The sequence below is a fragment of the Chinchilla lanigera genome, unplaced genomic scaffold (assembly GCF_000276665.1).
Source record: "Chinchilla lanigera isolate Chin_1 unplaced genomic scaffold, ChiLan1.0 scaffold00013, whole genome shotgun sequence".
In the NCBI taxonomy this organism is placed as follows: Eukaryota; Metazoa; Chordata; class Mammalia; order Rodentia; family Chinchillidae; genus Chinchilla; species Chinchilla lanigera.
The window spans coordinates 31,190,035-31,208,918 of record NW_004955414.1 but is presented as its reverse complement, the minus strand read 5'-3'; the positions used below and the strand labels follow the sequence as shown (position 1 = coordinate 31,208,918).

Genomic DNA, 18,884 nt, shown 5'->3' with positions numbered 1-18,884 from the left:
CTCTATCAAGACGACAGTGGCATTAAGAAATACTTCCCAAAGAAACCAAAAGAAGCGGGGCTGGGGGTTTAGCTCAGCGGCACAGTTCCTGCCTGGCAAGCGCAAGTTCATGAGTTCGACTCCCGGTACTGGAAAAAAAAAACAAAAAACAAAACAAACAAACAAAAAAAGAAAGCAAAAGAAGGAATATAGGACACATACTAGACATGCAAAAAGATTGAATTATTGTTTCCATAGTCCATTATAGTATCTTAAAAACAATTAACTATATACTTGATAAAATAAAAATAAACAGTTTCAGAACACAATAAGCAGGAGTACAAAATAGGGTGTGGAGAAAATGCCATAAAGACCAGTGATATTTTCACAATGTAGAACAAACATAGTTTATAATTGAACATTTTTATTCCATTAAAATTGGGGCACATTTGAAGTTCTCATGGACCATGAACTAGGGAAACATCAAGGCCTAATGAAGCATATATTCTCCTTGTGCATGAAAATAAAAAATGTCTTGGAAGGAGTTACCTTTGGAGTTCAACAGTATTTTACAGCAACTTACTTATTCCATAGTGGATATATAGGAAAGGAAAGCTTTTAATTCAGACAAGATAAAGCACCATGGAAAAATAAAGATGAAAGTATAGGAAGACTAGCATAATTGAATATGCTATTACAGGGTATTAAGTTTCATTGCAATATCTTGAATTTTTAGCACCCTTTTTCTAAAGGTTGAGATCACTATGTCTCAAGGAATTAACAAGTATAAGATTACCCATTTCCCACTATTAGATACCATGTTTTGGAAACTATAAAACTGACGTGTAAATAATGATTTAAGTAGTCATTTTAGTAAGTGAGCATAGACTGTATTCAGAGATTTGACCAACTTTTTTTTTTGTTAGGGATGAGAATTGAACTCACAGCCTTTCCACTGAACTATATTCCCAAGCTATTTTATTTTATTTTATTTTTGGAGACTGCCTAAATCACTAAATCACTAAAAGAGCCCAGACTTGTGATACTCCTGCTTCAGACTTCCAGAGTTCTGGGATTGCAGACTTGCAGCAGTACATCTGGGTCTCACCACAGTTTTGATCTTGGCAAGGTTGGCTTCCTTATTGTTTTCTTATTTCTGAAATAAGGGTGTTGATTTAATAATCATTGAAGTCTCTTCTTGCTCCAGTAGGAGGCTGTGAGCTCCTGAGTCCCCTGCTATATGTATTCTTTTTAAAAATATTGGTACTAGTAGCAATTGTACTTCGATGATATGTGAGAGATACCTGGTTTTGAGTGATCCCTGTTACTGTTTTAGTTGCTAAGCAGAGGCAGCCTTGGGAAGCAGATGGAAGAAATACCTTTTATCTGCACATATAGAACAATAACTTGCATGAGTGTACATTAAGGACCAGTTTTTAGCAATACATAAATGAAAAAAGTTTGGTAGATGAAGATAGGACAGAGAGAGAATATTGCACCTAATGTGACTATGTCTATGTGTTTCTGGAAAGTTTCAAATGTGGGGCTTTTTCTTTCATACGAGTAAACCAGAATCTTGCAACTAACAGTTCTGATAACATTTCCAATGGCTCCCAGTCCCTTCACCGCATTCACACGTCCACACTCACGGCATATTGTTTAGTAAATTGTTTTTGGAATTAACGTCTTTCCTTGAAGGAATATATCTGATTTAATGACCAAATCGTTTTAAGGCAGCAAAACAGAATTTTACAGGAACTAAATCTATTTCTTCACACTGATCATGCCTGTTTTACTCGAGCATTGAGTCATTAGCATGTTTATAATGGTTCTAATTTAGCACAACATTTTCTGAATTTTATCCTTGAGTCATTTACAAATTGTTCATATTGAGTAAACAAAGGAAACAGATTGCATTTTATACTTAGTAATTTATCTGAAAGGAGAGGGGAGGGTTAATTGTTTTAAAGTTTTGGTCTGTTTGGGGAAGTGAGCCTGGTTTTTCATTGCTAGGCATAAACGCCATTTCTCATTTTTTTGGAGATGGAGGGGGCCACGGAGGAGTAAAATGAAAAATTAGGCCTAGGACAAGATTGGCCACTCCCAGAGGGGAGTGTGGAGCAAAAGGGGAGCTGGCACAGGATTATCCAAAACAGTTGGTGCATTCCTTAATGATCAAGTGCTTGAGAAGTCCAGTTCTTCCTGGCAGAGCATCTGTGTTGATGTTTATATCACTGCCCTGCTGTATGGGAAAGGCATGCTTTCTCTTGCTGCTTAGCTAAAAATAGGATGGAATATAGCATTGTACGAGATATTTTAAGATAGCAAAAACAGTTGAGAGGTTAAAGGTTTGGCTTCTGGATCAAAAAGATCAATGATATAACTTGTAGTCTTCTTTGCAGGCTAAATTTTATCAAGAGTTTGTTAGTAATTTGGATGCTTGGTTAGGGAAGTTATTCTAGGTTTATTTGGTGCAGTCTGAAAAAAACCACTCTGCTGTCTTTTTCTTTTTTGTCAGCTTTCAGCCTGAGCAGAAGGCCTGAAAACAGCCTCTATTTATACCCCCTTGTTCTTATTTGGAAAATAGTTTTAGAGAGAGACAGGGTGAGAGAGAGAGAGAGAGAGAGAGAGAGAGGGGGAGAGAGAGAGAGGGAGAGAGAGAGAGAGGGAGAGAGGGAGAGAGAGAAGGGAAAAGAGGGGAGGGAGGAGAGAGGAGAGAGAGGAGGAAGAGAAAGAGAAGGAGAGAAAGAAAGAGATAACAGTCCTCAGGGAGCGTTTGTACGTTATAGTGACTTCAAAATAAAACTGGCACATTTTAGTTTCTAATTATTTTTAGTGAGCTTGGAGGGTTTTAATTAAAATTTAAGAGTGCTCTTCAGGCTCTCCAAGCTCCAATTTTATCCCACTGTATTGTGGAGCACTTGCTACTGTGGAAAAATGTACAGTAACTGGCATGTGCATCTCTGTTTCCTAATAAGAGATGTGGGATGGGTAATCAGCGGGGATTAATATGCATTGTCGTATTTTGTTGTAAACAAAAGTCATGGGTACTTTTGACAAACTGTCATTGTTATTGAATACACAGAAAATTTAATGTGCTTGAAATATGTGATTCTTATGGTAAAAATAAATAAAATTAAATGCATTAGTAAAGCAAGAGAAATTATATGTAGAGGGCCAGCAGTCATTGTCTTTTCATGCTAAAATATTCAAAAGCTGTTGGTCATATTTCTATTATTTTAGCATTTTTGACTTTGAGGTGAAAGGAGTAATAAATGTTTACTTTCACGTAGATTGTTTTAAGGATCAATCAAAATGTGTCTCATTACGTTCCTCTTCCCCGTGCTTTACTATTAATTATGATTTATTTTCTGTCGTTGATCCATAACAGATTTTTTTTTGCAGAATAGGAGTTAATATTGCTGAATCTTTGATTAACCAGGAGGAATTTAAAATGGTCCCAAAAACATCACCATAAAGATGTGAAAATAAACATCTCACATTCTCTCACTGTACTTTTCTCTTTTACCATAAAAGTAATTATTTGCAGGTGAAACGGTTATTAAGGCATGAAAAAACATTTTTGACTTACCTGGCATGAAACCTAGATCTACTTGGGAAATGAAAACTGTGCTTCACAATCCAGTATGTAGTGTACTTAAAAAAAAAATCAGTCCTGAGTTTTATCTTATTTTCTTAGAAAAACCATTTTCAAAGGAAACAAAAGAAACTTCAACTATATGAAACTGAGAATTAATTAAAACTTTACATCCTCGCTTAAAATATAGAAGAGAACTGAAATCTTAGCTTTAGATTTTTGATAGTCTTTACTGTCCAATTATATAAAAATTAGACAAGGTAAATATAAATTTCTGCATTTTATTGAGTAGATGTATATTGGCCAATGGAACAAATTTTTTCAAAGTAACGGTAATAAATTTTGGCATTTTATGTCACTATATTACTGTGGAAGTATTATTACTTAGACTTATTTTAATATATGTACGTTTTGGCAACATTTTTATCCTATGATTTTGTGATTCTTTAACTCAGTTTCCAAAACACGTGTAGTTTCTTTCCTGTTTCTCAGCTTAAGGCAACTCAAAATCACTAAACTGAGTAGTCAACTTAGGTAATTAAATTTACTATATATTTTTTCATTGTTTTGAGCACTATGGCACCAACAAAACTATAATGATTATTTTCAGATTAATGAACTAAAAAATACTTGTGTGCACAACATAATTCATGAGTGTCTGTGGGATATTCAATCCTTTTCTTCATTTTTTTTTTGAGGGAGAGTGGAGGAAGGGTCACAAGGTCTCACTCTGTAGTTCAGGCTGGTCTTGAAATCACTATTAGCCCAGAATGACCTGAAATTTGCTGCAGTCCTCCTGCATCAGCTGCTTGGTGCTGGAATTGCATACAGGTGTGCATCACCACATCTGGACAATGTTCTTTTTTGGAATCACATGTGGCTACGGTAGTCTTGCTCTTCCCATATACATAATGCAAACTGGCCTTCAGTTATTTTTTCCTCTTTGATTTTGCAATTGTGCTAGATCAAAATAGGGCAACATTTGATCAGATCAATTGCATCTGGAAAGCTAGTATCATTAGTGTGGCAGAAGGGAGATGAAACCTTGTAATCTGCCACTTTCACATTGATATTAAGGTAAATTTGTACATTCCATTGAGGAACAAGAAATTTAAAAGTGTAAAATGGCTTTTGTATTTTTACATCTATTCCGTGTCCCATCATTTCAAACAAGGAAGCTTTTCCTGGAGGCAGAGGTGTCCTTTGCCTACACACTGCTTGGTAACAATCTGCTTCTTCTGGTCTTTCCCCCCTCATCTTTCCTGCTTTGCAATACAGTGCCAACTGCGATGTGCTCTTAGAAGTTTGCACTGAGATAATTCAGGGAGAAAGCTGAGCTTTTCAAGAAGCTTTCTTACAGTTTTGAGTCTTCCTGGAATCTTCCAGAATTAAGATTAGATGTTTATAAGATTGTGTATAGTGATTTTTATTGTCTTTAAGATAGAGACATCCGTGGTCATAATTCAATACTTTCATGGTTGTAAATGTAGACATACAAAGACTGGTTTGTTTTATTCCTCACTGTCTTCTGCTGAACTGGGAACTCTTCTAGCTAGATTAATGTATCACTATAGAAAGGGTTAACTTTTTAATAGAATGTAAAATGCTTGAAAGTTATCAGCCATTTTATTAGTGAGATGCTTTTAAGTAAAGCAGTGTCCACGTAGTTTGTTGCTATATGAAGTGCGTGTTTTTGTTGTCCATCTAGTTCTGTCTTTCTCCCATGAAGTTTCAGCATTCTTTCCTTGGAGCTCTGAAGGATGTTAAGTTTATTTATAGAAATGAGAGACATGTTTTAGTCTTTACATCTAGTATGTATCTAATCCTAGTCTATGGACTTGTTCTGAATTTGTGCAGTGCTAATAAATTGAGCTTTTGGATGCGATTATTTCAATATGTGTTCTCAGCTCAAAATTTAACCAATTTGTACTTTTATATTTCTGTCAGAAAACATGATATAACTGTACACAAAAGGGTAGAAATTGTAATCAAAGTAGATAGGACCTGAAATTCAAGTCTTTTTGTTGAATTTTCTTGTCCACATCTAAGATTATATTGATCTTTCTCAGAAATTCAAAACTGATTTGAGAAAAATTAATATCTGGTATGCACGGCTTTGAAGATGAGCCTCTTAACTTTTAAAGTTGGTTTTATTATTTTGTGATTTAGCATAAGACAATTAGGTATTGCACAAAACATGTATTTCATTTCTGAATATGAAATAAAAAATAACAGGGGACCATTTGCAACCTGAACATGTACATGTATGCCACAGTGGAAGGTCACTCAGAATCCATTTTGGTCATTTGTTAAAGCCTAGGAAAATAATAGGGAGGAAAGCAGGAAGGGAGGATTAAAAAGAAGGAAGGAATAAAAAGGAAGGAAGAAAAGATGAAAGGGAGGGCCGGGAAGAAGGGCAAGGAACTTTCACTTGATAAATAAAACTGATTTCTATTTAGAAAGAACTTCAGCTTCTGTGACAGACAGCTACTATAGTTGGTCTTCATCAGCCATTTTGGGCTTTCTGATCTGGATTCCGTCCATTCCTTGATAGACTGATTATGTCATGGGCAAATGTTGTTTTTCACCAATACTTTCTAACTGTGCAACAGTCTTCTCATCTCTTAAGCAGGGATCGCTGCCTTTTTCTGAAGTTAATCTAGCTTCTAAAGCTGTTTAGAGCCATCTTGACCTAACTGTCATTCTGAAAAATTCAAGGAGGATTTAGAAGCTACAGAAATAAAATGCAAGGGAAAATGCAAGAGATAGGTGCTGATTGGGAGAGAAAATGCACTTGGAAATGGGGCAACTGTTTTAAATAAAATTTTATAAGAAAGTTATCAGTATTTTGACACTTGGAATGTTAACGTTTAATAGGAGTATGCTTTGTACTAAAGAGTTAGCGTTTAAATCTGCATTCCCTTTTGGAAATATGGCCTATTTGCTAAGATTTGTGGCTGAGAAGGTACAAGCAAATAGTTGCAAGGGGTAGTTCCACTTGCAAATCCATCTAAATAGAGAGAAAAATTAAAAGAAATTTTGGTGGTTCTAAAGACATTCTAAAGTTAAGATTGTTGAAACATTTATGAATCTTTATAAAAACACATGTATTTGGTCCCTATAATCTAGTATATTATTTTTAAATGCAGTAACGCAAATAATATTTAAAAAGATATTTTAGTAAAGACATGCCTCACTTTTGTGAAAAGTTTTAGTAATTTTCATTACTAAGGTACAGGGGACATCTTGACTTAATTTTTCCCCTTCTTTACTCTAGAGGAGTATTTTACAAAAGTTACATTTCTTTTTTATTTTTTTATTTTTATTTTTATTTTTTTTTTGGTTTTTCTCCGGTACCAGGAACCGAACTCACGACCTTGCGCTGGCCAGGCAGGCGCTTTTGCCACTGAGCTAAATCCCCAGCCCCTACATTTCTTTTTTAAAGACTAAGTGGTTGCAGGTTGATTGGCCTCTTCTTCCTTGAATATCTGTTATTATTCCTTGAACAGAACATAAATTTTTCTTGGATTTAAAATGTCATCTGGATTAAAAGCAGTATTATTTAAACTGAAGCCCATAGGAAAGATCCCTCTCTTCTGTCTTATCAATTTTTAAAACTGATAAATGCCAATTAAATAGTCATAGAATTATAATACTAAGAAAAGATCATTGAGCATTGTCCTTTGCTCTTCTGGGCACCAGTTTGAGTCATCTTCTGGAAAAATAAACTCAACTGTGGTATTTTTAAGACATAGAGTAATATAATTGTCTAATGTATTGTACAAAAACAGCTCTGTACATTTTTAAATGAGAGATTTTATCCATAAATTGGCCTTCTGAATTTGTAATGTACATATGTTCATAATATTTACTTTTATATTTTAATAGATTCCTCCTGCATGGAAAAACTACTTTCAAAAGATTGGAAGGAAAAAATGGAAAGACTAAATACAAGTGAACTTCTTGGAGAAATTAAAGGTACCACATTAAAAAATAATGACTATATCAATACATGAATGTTATTTTATATGATGATGTATTTGCTGATTTTCTGTAACACTAAATTATTTCCTCCAATACTTGATTATACATGACAGAGTAAATGTATAATGTCTCTGAAATTTTCTTCTTTGTAATATTTACAGAATGCAATTTCTGCCCATGATTGGTAGGAATCCATAAACATATAAGTTGTGTTGCTTAATGAATTTACTTAAAGCATGAGAAAGCAAAAGTTATGTCAGAAAAAGAACAATTTAAGTTAAAGATACTCTCAGTTCTTCCTTTTAAAATCATAACAGCTTAACTTATGAATCCAGATTATTCACTTGAATTTCTTCAGATCAAGAAAGCTTACCTGTACCACCTTTTAATAAAAAGCATATAGAATGCACTGTGCGTAATAATTTATGGGTGGATTCTGAGTCCTGAGTAGCTCAGATCCTTCCCACGTCGACTTTGTCACTTACTAGATGAATGGCTTTGGGGAAACCACTGGAGTTTTCTACATTTCATATTTATTATCTCTAAAATGAAAGTGGTAACATATTTACTTTATAGGCTCAGTGAGGGAGTTAACACATTCAAAGCTCCTGGAACCGCAGTACCTGATGACACTTAAGAAAGTACCCATGGGTATAAGTTGTGGTAGCTGTTAATATGCCCAGATTAATCTCAAAGATTTCATATATTTTACCATTTCATGATCTTTAACTCAGATGAGAATGAATATCTTAATTTTTGAATATCTATGCTCAATGTTATTATTTTAAATATCTTCAACTGTAATTAATCCCTATCTATTCCAGTATTAAATTACTGTTTTAGCTGGAGCATTATACTTGCCTAAGCAAATGCTTCTTGGTGTATTTATGGAAATGAAGTACTGCATTCCCTAGGTTTTTGTTTCATGATTAAAACTCATGAGCATTCAGGTAGTCAGTCATCCCTTACAGACAAATAGTCATAACTGTCACTTGCACTCACAATTTACAAACTTAATTATATTAGTTTTTTGAATTTATCTAACAACTTTAGGAGAATCTTCCTGTTGGTTGTGGGTAATATCCCAGTTAAGATGACAACCTAGCCATAAGTATCTGATGGAACAGTTATTTTGGATTTACTACTGAAAACTGCCTAATGTTCAAGCGTGTCATGTTTGACTCAAATGAAGACAAAAGGAAGTCATCTTTTTTCCCAAAGAATAATTAATGACTCCTTCCATTAACTAATACAGTATCAAAATCAAGTGGAAATTGAATATTATTTTGAAGTTTACTGTTTCTGTTTTCTACTCATAAAGGCCATATGCTATTTTGGAAAAAAGAGAAACTCAACTTCTAACTGACGGGCTGAAAGAAAGTCATTAGTGACATATTCTCTATCCAGCTGCAATAACATGGGGTGTGCTACTTTGCACGTCACTCTGTGTTTTCTTCTCTTTCCAGAGTCACTGGTTTTATAACAGTGAGAACAGAAATGGTTTATGCAAAGGCAGCTTTTGCCAGCATGAATGATGGGGGTCTTGTTTCCTCTTAGTAATGCGGAAGCTGACATTTTATTAGGTTACGACTCAACATCGGGTTTTACATATCAGGGTATCTTTTCCCTGTACATTTCATTTTTCTTTATTTCTAATTTAATTCTAATTCTAAATTTAAAATAGAAAAGTACAAGTGCTAGATACTCAAAATGTATAAACTGCAAAAGTGAAACACATGCAAAATTAGGCTTTTCAAATTCTTTGACTTTTGTCCCTGAATTCTTTATGGGATGTGTGAGCTTTCATTTATGTGCTTTTCTGAGTTTTATGAACAGAAAAAAATGATATCTCTGAATATCCTATTTTGATTTGTTACACATTTTGCCTCTTCTTTCATTTTAATATTTTTCATCCATATACATTATACATAAATTATACCAATAAATGTATTAACTTAAAATGAAAAAGAATTTAAAGTAGTATTCAAATAGTTTGATTTAACAACTGCCAAACGCAATGTACATTTTTATTCTAGGTCAGATCAAGTCAGTTATCATCCACATGAACTTGTTATCATTATTCTAAAATTTTAAAGTGATCTAAATTATATCTCTGAGGAATACATAGTATGTGGATAATCAGTACTTAATATTATATTCCAAGCACTGTGTATTGTAATAGGTTTTATTTTCCTCTGATTGCAAAATTCATATATATACATTTGTAAGAAACAGATAAAAACACAGAAAAGAATTTTACTTTAATTCTAGCTGTGTCATATCGTATTCCTTTTTATTTTAACTTACATATATATGTTAATTTTTCTACATAGTATCATCCATTTACTATTCTTTTGTAGTCTGTTTTCCCTCTTAATGCTATATTATGAATTACTTTTTGATTATGTAATCTTCTAGCATTTTTTTGCAGAAAACATGGTATGAAATGAGATTTCCATAATTTAATTGAGCATTTTATTCAACATTTAGGTTGTTTTCAAATTGTCAGAATGAAAAGCTCCTTGAACTCAAGGAATATCTTATTAAGACTTTTTAGTTAATTAGTGGTTATTTTCTTAGGATATATTCTCAAAAGTGAAATTCCTGGGCCATAGAGTATTTCGATTTTTACTGTCCCTTATCCTATAGGAAGAGCATAGAATTTTATGTTCTGTCCGGCAGTGCCTTTCAGAATATTCCTCTAAAAATTTCTTCCCAGAGGAGAAACAACTTATCATTGCTGACTTAATTTGAATGTTTTTGTTATTTATGAAAATGAAGATTTTACATAAATTTATTTGCTGTTAAATGTCTCTTCTTTCATTAATTATGTATGTCGGTTGCCCATTTTTCCTTTAAATGACTTGATTAGTTTTACCACTTTGTAAAAACTTGTATATATTAATGGTATTAAATTTTGTCATTAATTTTATTTTATTGTTTTGTTGTCAGTCTTTCTGTCACTTTTTAAGAATTTTCTGTTGGGATTATTTAGAAAGGTGTTTCCTATCCTGAAATTAGATCACGTTTTACTGTATTTGCTTTCAACTGCATGGCTATATTTAAAAATATTTAACCCTCTCTAATTCCTCTTGAATATATTTTGATGTATAATGGCAGAGATATGTTAATTTTTTCTCAGCAGTTAATCAAATATTTCTGTATTGATTATTAAATCCATCATCTTCCTTCTCACATAGAGTAGCAACTTTGATTATATTCTGATTATATATTTAGGACCAATTCTCAGTTTGAGCCCACTGATTTTTCTATCCAAATTTTTACTGAGATTATATGATATTAATCACTGCTACTTTATAATTCTTTTCAGAATTTTAAAATTAGGGTATTTTCATACTTTTTCTAAAATTTAATTTATTTTATTAATTGCAAATTAAAATCCCAAAGTAATGTTTTGAAAGATTATTTATATATAAAACTATAGGGTGGATCAACATCTTTATGACGTTGAGCATTCCCATTTAAAGTTATTTATTCAACTCATATGTCACTCAACAACATATAACTTTTAGACTATAGATTCTATACATTTCCTTTACACTTTAATGTTTTTGCTTGTCCTTGTGAACATTATATTCTTCCCTCTATTTACCTTTTTAAAAATGTTTTTAGAGATGTTAGTGCATTTTGCTTGTTCATTTTTCTATTTTATTTATAATTTTAAAAAGGATTGAATGCAGTAGGTCTAGTCATGTTGCAGATATGTGTGTCTTTGCCCTCATCTACTCCAAATGCCATTCCTATAATATCAAGAATAGTATTAAGCAATAGAAGTAAAAGCAGATATTTTATCTCAGTTTTTAATTTATGGTTTTGTTTTTACCATTTCACAATATTTTGTTGACCTTGATTTAAGCTATTTACCATTTGGAAATATTTTATTCCATTAGTTTTTGTGAGAAACTGCCTTTTTATGGTATAGATTATTGGTTTCTATTTTTTAACAAAATTATTATTGAAATAAAACCAATTCATCATGGAATAGTCTTGTTTTAATATACTACCTAATTTTATTTGCTCATGTGAAAGTGGTTATTTTTGCATCTATAATTTTTAGATACAATTAACTTTTGTTTTGCTTTTTTAACCTAATTTTTAGTTCCATTGTTTACAGTGGAATTAGACAACTCTTCTTCATTTTCTGGAGAATGTAAAATATTACATAGATAATGTGTGAATTGTTTATTTCTTGAAATTATTAAGAATATACTTATACCACCGTAAGGCCTAGAGTTTTTGCCTTTGTGATTTTTAAAACATTTCTATTTCTTTTTAGATCATTTTCCCATAAATTTTTTTGTAGAAAATTATAAACCTTATGAATTTTTAAAATGTTAGCATTAGTTTAATATACAGTAGCCATTATTTTAAATCTTCTATGTAATTACTGTTATATGATTTTAAATTTTGAATTTTTGTATTTTTTCCCTTTTGCCCTTTGCTTGCCAATGGTTTTTCTATTTATTAATCCTGCATTCCCCAACAATCCAGTTTTTGGATTTATGTGTCAGTTCTGCTACTTTTCAGTATGCCAATTAATTAATATTGAGTTTACCTTCATTAACTTGCCTTCCTTTCCTTATAATTTTTCTTTTCTTTTTGATATCCTTACTTCCTTGATTGAGTACTTCCTTTAAAAATATTTCAATTTGATAATAAAATTAACAAAATTTTGATCATGTATATTTCTAGAAATAGCCTTATTCTCCTCCTTAATTTTGTGCTATTAGAATTTTTATTGCCATTATTTTCTAAATATTCAACATTTACATCATTTTCTTAGTGATCAATGCTTGCCTACCATTCTTAAGTCTATATCTTCTTTTAATAGATATAATGAAATTGGGAAAGGGAGAAAACACCATCGCTAGTGAGAGGACTGTGGGCTATAGTATGTGTAAGAACAGGTTTTAAAATAGATCACAAACTGTAATAAAACCTTACCGTTGCATATGAAGAAACAATAAAGTAATGATTGCCTTTTTAGATTTCACTTAAATTATGATTTCACATAAAATTCTTATTACCTAAATGAAGTAAATGCTTCTAAAATCCCCAGGAGTTGGATTAGTTTGAAAAACACTGAATCAAAATTTTCAGTGAGTCTGTTTTCTCTAATATTTTATTGTCTATATTTAAGGTGTACAGCAAGAAGCATATGCACGTGTATATAGTGAAATGATCAGTACAGGCAAGCAAATTAACATACCCATACACGTAGCTTTTTTCTGTGGTAAGAACACCTGAAATCTCTCTTAGCATATTTCCAGTTAATATAATTTTATTAACAGTAGCCTTCATCCTAGATTTCTAGACATTTACACTGGTCTAGAGTATTGTGTCCCAGTCAAGATACCAGATTTTTAAAGGACTTTTTGCTATCTTACTTGCTTTTCCCTTTACTGTGACAAAATACCTAACACCCAAAGTTAAAGGAGGAAAGGTTAATTGTAGCTTAGAGCTTGCAAAGATCTCAGTTCATAATTGGCATGGTAGAGGGGCATCACAGTGAAGAAACAGTTCGTGGCAGGCAGAAGGCAGCAAAGCAGGGAAGTAGTAAAGTAGCAGCTTGCGAGCGACAGCATATCTCTTTCTGTCCCTTGTATTCTATCCACGCTACACATCCTAGGTGAGGGTAGCACTCACACCCACGGTGGGCCTTTCCATTATCCATACTCAGAGCTATGCCAGTCCAGTCAGTGGACTAATCTACGAATCACACACCCTCGAGCCCAGCATCACACACTCCAGAGCCAGCCACCTCTGAAAAACCCCACCTGTGACCACATGAGGTTTTGCGGGGATATTTGGACACACGCCATAGACTTGCCAACTTAGAATCTGTCAGAATGACTGGTGAAGAGTCTTGCCTATTTAAAGTGAATAGCAATTAAAGTCATAGGAATTGTCACATGTTAGCTAGTTTGAGTTTTGTTAGAAAAGTATGTATTTGTTTTGTGTTGTTTTAGGGAATTAAAGTAACAGGGAACTTGATTTGTTTTGTTTTGTTTTATTTTAAATAGGGTCTTTCTATGTGGTCCAGGCTGGTCTTGAACTCATTATGTAGCCCACCCTGGCCTCAGACTTGAAGTGATCATTATGCCTCCGCTTCCCTTGTGCTGTGATTATAGGCATGTACCACCCCACCTAGTTGCAGTTGTTTGTAATAGAATAAAGTACATCAGCAGAACTTGTATGAAATTGATAAGATTGAACTACATTAATAATGTCTCAAATGTAGTAGTGTTCAGTAAATATTTTTAGAGTGAATGAGTAGATGGATGTAAGGGCATGGTGGTACACACTTACATTCCCAGCACTATCAGAAGCTGAGGTGGGAGGATCTCAAATTTGAACTCAACATGGGCAATTTAATAACTTAGCCAAATCCTATCTAAAACAAAAAACCAAAAAGAAGAACACGCCTGGGATGCAGTTCAGTGCAAAGACTCTAGATTCATTCCTCAGTAACGCACACACACACACACACACTCACACACACAATTAATAAAATCAAATCAATGAGTATCTGGCTTTGGAAATTTTAAAGTGAGATGGTGAAGAGGGTGTCCTACCCTGGTGGCATATTATCTTCATGACCTCCTATGATTCATCCCAAATTAATAGTTAAGTTAATTATATTTTATTAATTACAAATTAATTTTAAAATATTGACCATTTTTTGTCAATAAGTAACATGGCAATAAATTTTGTAGGATTCTTTGTTGTTGACAAAGTAAACACAGTTTTAAAATATCTACAATATTTCATTTGACTTTATAGTAACCCCGTTAGGAAAATATTATATTGATTTTATGAATGAATAAAATGAACCGAGAGAATTAAATTGTTCATGTTTACTCAGAAAGTTGCAGAAGTATGGTTTGATCGTCTCTAAAGCCTCTACTTGATACAGTGCAGAATACTGTTGTTCTCAAATTCTTCAGTGGGAACGAGAGCAAGGCAGACCCTGGGCTGGGACACACACACTAAAGCGACTCCACATTTACCCTTCTCTATGTGAATGAAGCAGTATAGCAAAGCAGGAGTGGATAGAGGCAACACACTTTCTCTCTCTCTAGTATTTATCTTGATCTCTCCTAGAACGAGAGAGTGGTGGGGAAATAAGGCACGCTGATACAAGATCAGACAGAAGTCCAGGTAGGATCTAACTCCTCTGTATCTGTGTTTGTGTGAGTTGTACCAAAAAAGGGAAGGTGTCAGAGAGTTATGCTAATGAGACGTCTCAAATGCAGTGGTGACATATTTAATGATGTCAGAGTCGAAAGATTCATTCTCTGCCACAGTAGATGGCTCTAACCTTCTGTGGTTTAGATGAAGGATTTTTAGCTTCTCTTTTTGGCACACACGCCTGTCTCTGCTGTGGCTGGCATCTCCTCTGGGTGTGAAGGCGCCTCCCTGGGATGTATGCCAGGGAAACAGTAATGTTGGTTGTTTGAGTTAACACAAACTGTTTGTGCTCGTGTTTGTCAAACACGCAGATGAAAAGCAACACAGAAAAAATAATTATGTGATAGGAACCAAATAAGGAAAATAGTATTTTCTTTTCTTGGTTGTTCATGGTGAAATATTTCAATATCTGCATGTAGGGACTGAGGTAGATACTGTGATCAGAAAAGTGACTGAATAAATATTTTAAATGGGATCTTTTATAAATGATTCCCAGCATTTTCAAAACCATTACTCAAACACAATTATTTATTATAGTTATTCAACTACTATGTCTGAGGGGTTAATTTCGGGAGCCTAAATTCTATTGTGATAGTTCACTGTTAAGGAATGAAAGCATTACTGTTACTTTGTGAGGGGTGGTACTAGAAATACAATTAGGAACTGCATGACATCAGTGATACAAACATATCATGATTATACTTGATATAAATACTGAATTTAAAATGTAAATTTATTTTAACGTTGCTATTAAGTGCCACGGTGGGTCTGGCTTCATTTTTAGTTTTGATTGCCAACATAAATCTTTGGAGGAGAGCACAGGAACACAAAAGTGTTTTTTTTTTTTTTTTTTTTTTTTTTTACCCCATTTCATACTGGATCTTTGAAGATCAAGTAGTGTAGGTTATTCTTGAAGTAATTTAAGCAGTGCTGTTATCACCAAAGATTCAGAATGAATCTAATGGCATTCCCATACAATTAGTATTCTGTGTCACAAGGTGCTATCATAAATATCTATTCTCTCTCAATTTGTTTATTGTTACAGTAAAACCCTTAATGATATCTAAGTACTTTGATCACTTATTCCATACATTTCCTTTGCCACAGAATATTTTTCTTTGTTTTATTTGTTCATTTGTTTAGGAATGCTAATCCAAAGCGACTACTGTTTTTCTTTTAAGCAATCACAGGAGGACGAGAGTAGTTTTACAATAGTTATGGCTGTATACTTTGCGTATTCAAGTATAAATGGGTTTTTCTTGAATTTCCACTTATAAATTTATAGCAATTTATTTATCTGGGGAAACTTCAAAGAATAGGAAATGCTGCGAGGCAAATCATCTGTCACTTTTCAACTTCAATAAAATCAGAAAATTTCACGTTATGTGGTGATTTCTGCTGTCTAAAGGATTCAAACAATAACTTATGAATGTTTCAGATATCTTCAAAATTTTATATGCCACTTAAGGCAAATACTGTTTTGTTCTAGAACAAGCTTGTGAAACGGGGAGAGACTACAAATGTTATTCTCATTTTCCCTTTTGTATGAAGTAATCTACTAGAGTATTTGCTGCCATTTTCTGTACATATTTGTGTACATAATTTCGGAGAATATCTAGAACCACAGTTTCTCAAAAAAACTAGTGTTGAAAGCACTTTGCAGACTTCATAATCCCACTTCTTATGTTCCTGGACTCACGTGTCCAGTAAAGCTGAGGCTCCAAATTGCGTAGTAAGTTACCAAGGTAGAAACTTCATATTGTCCCAAAATAACATATTTGGCTAATTCCATATTAGTATTTTGATCATCTTATAATTAATAGTGAATAATTATTATAGAATCCATGGACTCCTTTTGCTAACCACAAATATTTTCTCTCTCTGTCTCTCTCCCTCTATATATCTCAGCACAGCAAAACCCATAGTTTTTTAATTATGCAACTTTACGTGAATGTAGACATTTCAGAGCTCTCCTTTGTACTCTGTTATAAACATCTTTTACTTCTTTTGAAGTCTGTGTGATATACATACGAGCAATTAAAACTTACCCCCACTTGGGGTTGGAGACCCAAGGTCTTCCTAATTAAAATTCAAACAAAAGCTACCGCAAAAATTCCTACTATATGATTAAGGTCTAAAGTATTATGATACATTAGAATCATTGTTAACTGTTGGGATTAAAAGAAATCGATATGTTAGGGAAAAGATCAGATGAATCTAATTAGTGAAATCAGTGTTTACATAAAAGAAAATACTGAAGTTTAATAACGGGTTCTGGTTATAAATATGACACTGGCTAAAATTGTTCTTTGTTGTTACTACATTGACTACATAATCATATTTTAAATTCATTGAATAAGAATCTGAAACTTCTTTTATGTAGTTAATTATAATTAAAAACATAAAACTTTAAAATCATTTTAGCTTTCAAACATTTCAATTATAAAATGTTTTATATGTAAAAATAGTTTTAAATTATAAAATATTTCCATTGATTCCATTTTTAAAATGCTAATTTTAGCAGTACCTATACTGCTAAAGAGGCAATATTGGGTAGAAATAAAAAGATCTAAAATATTCTTATACAATTATGGTTACATTAAGTATGTATTAGTCCATTTGGTGATGGAACAAAATAAAGCAGAATACATTTTGATATAATATGAAACAAGACATTTTACTGTTTTCTTCTTGATTGCTATGATGAGAATAAAAAGTATGACCAACATGGAGAAGAAAAACTATTACTAATTGCAGCCTAGATTTTAAGTAAAATGAAGGTCATTAGCAATTTCCTGGAAGCTGTTCAGATTGCTTACCAGGAAATGGTAGCTAGCAGGACATCTGTGATCTTCCTGAGTGGAATTAGTGAAAAAATACTGGAGCTTTAATGACGTGCATTAGATTTAGCCTGCTGAGGAAACCTTTCTCTGTCAAAGCAGGTTGTATTCTTTGAACACAAAGGAGTTTTACTGCAGTACTAGTGTATAGCCTCAGAGTTGAAAATAGCCATTAACATTCATACCTCTATTCATAATTTAATACACACCTATAGATTGTAGTGTGAATGAGAGATGACATGGTTACAGAACAATAGGATCTGGGAGTGAGTTGTGTTTGAATCGGTTGAAAGAAGCTTATAAGTTGGAGTGAATTTCACAATTTTGGGTGGCAAATTGAATGCCATTTTTAGCAGCATTTTCCTATCACCATAAAAAGTGGGAAAAGCTGAGGGTCAAGTGAAAATGACTCCCACGACATAAACTTAAATCTGACTTACTCTGCATTAGGGTGGGAGAAATAGAATTACTGACTTAGAAACTTGTAGACTAGCTTCTCTGTATTATCTGAATGATTGGTTGGCTTAATGAGAATTAGAATCTCTGGAACTGATAGGAGGGACAGAGTAAAATTGAGGAGAGTATAGGTACTCATTAACTTGGGCTGTAAATTGTATACATGCAGAAAATTGCTAGTAGTTTGCAAGTGGGAATAGGAATAAAAGTATTTGGTTATGTGCCGTCACCAACAGGGACCTGGAACCATTCAACACCATTTGTACCGCCAATTATTTCATAGGAAATGATTAGACATGTGTAAGATTGAGAAGATCTAATTGTCCCAGAAACTGGTATTATCACACGTCAAGTCTACAATATAGTTCATGTAGCCAATGTAAGTTGAACCAAAAATTATTTTCAATTTATTGATAATGAAAACATTTTTAAGATGTTCAGTCTTATGAATACTAGGTTGGTCAGGTTCATTATCAACTTATTATAGCACATAGGTTAGCTATTGTACCCCTCCCAAGTCACTGTAGTATTATTAAATCACCTTGTTTAAGTACAAGCTGAATTGTTTTACCCAAAACTTTAAGAGATTTTCCACATAATTTTGCTTATGATATTTTATTATGGTGGTAGCAAAAATTTAAAACTTTTTGTGACCTTGGGGTACTTGCATGTAGCATTCCTGAATATATACTCGGTCTAATTTTTTTAATATAATGGTGGTAGGTGAAACTTACTATATATACATTTATTTGAACGTTATACAGAAGATATTAATAAATATAAAATAGTAGAACAATGTTTTGAAATAAACCAGT

The 18,884-nt window shown here is 33.0% G+C and overlaps 1 protein-coding gene across 26 annotated transcripts in view; it reads left to right on the top strand.

Annotated features, from left to right (window-relative positions):
- The window catches only part of Sox6 (SRY (sex determining region Y)-box 6), a 566,848-nt gene that overhangs the window by 323,555 nt on the left and 224,409 nt on the right, over positions 1-18,884 (top strand). For all 26 annotated transcript variants that reach the window (XM_013511918.1, XM_013511927.1, XM_013511917.1 and 23 more), the window contains one exon: positions 7,466-7,555. In XM_013511918.1, coding sequence (XP_013367372.1) covers positions 7,466-7,555 — 90 coding nt within the window. The remainder of the gene's footprint in view (positions 1-7,465; positions 7,556-18,884) is intronic.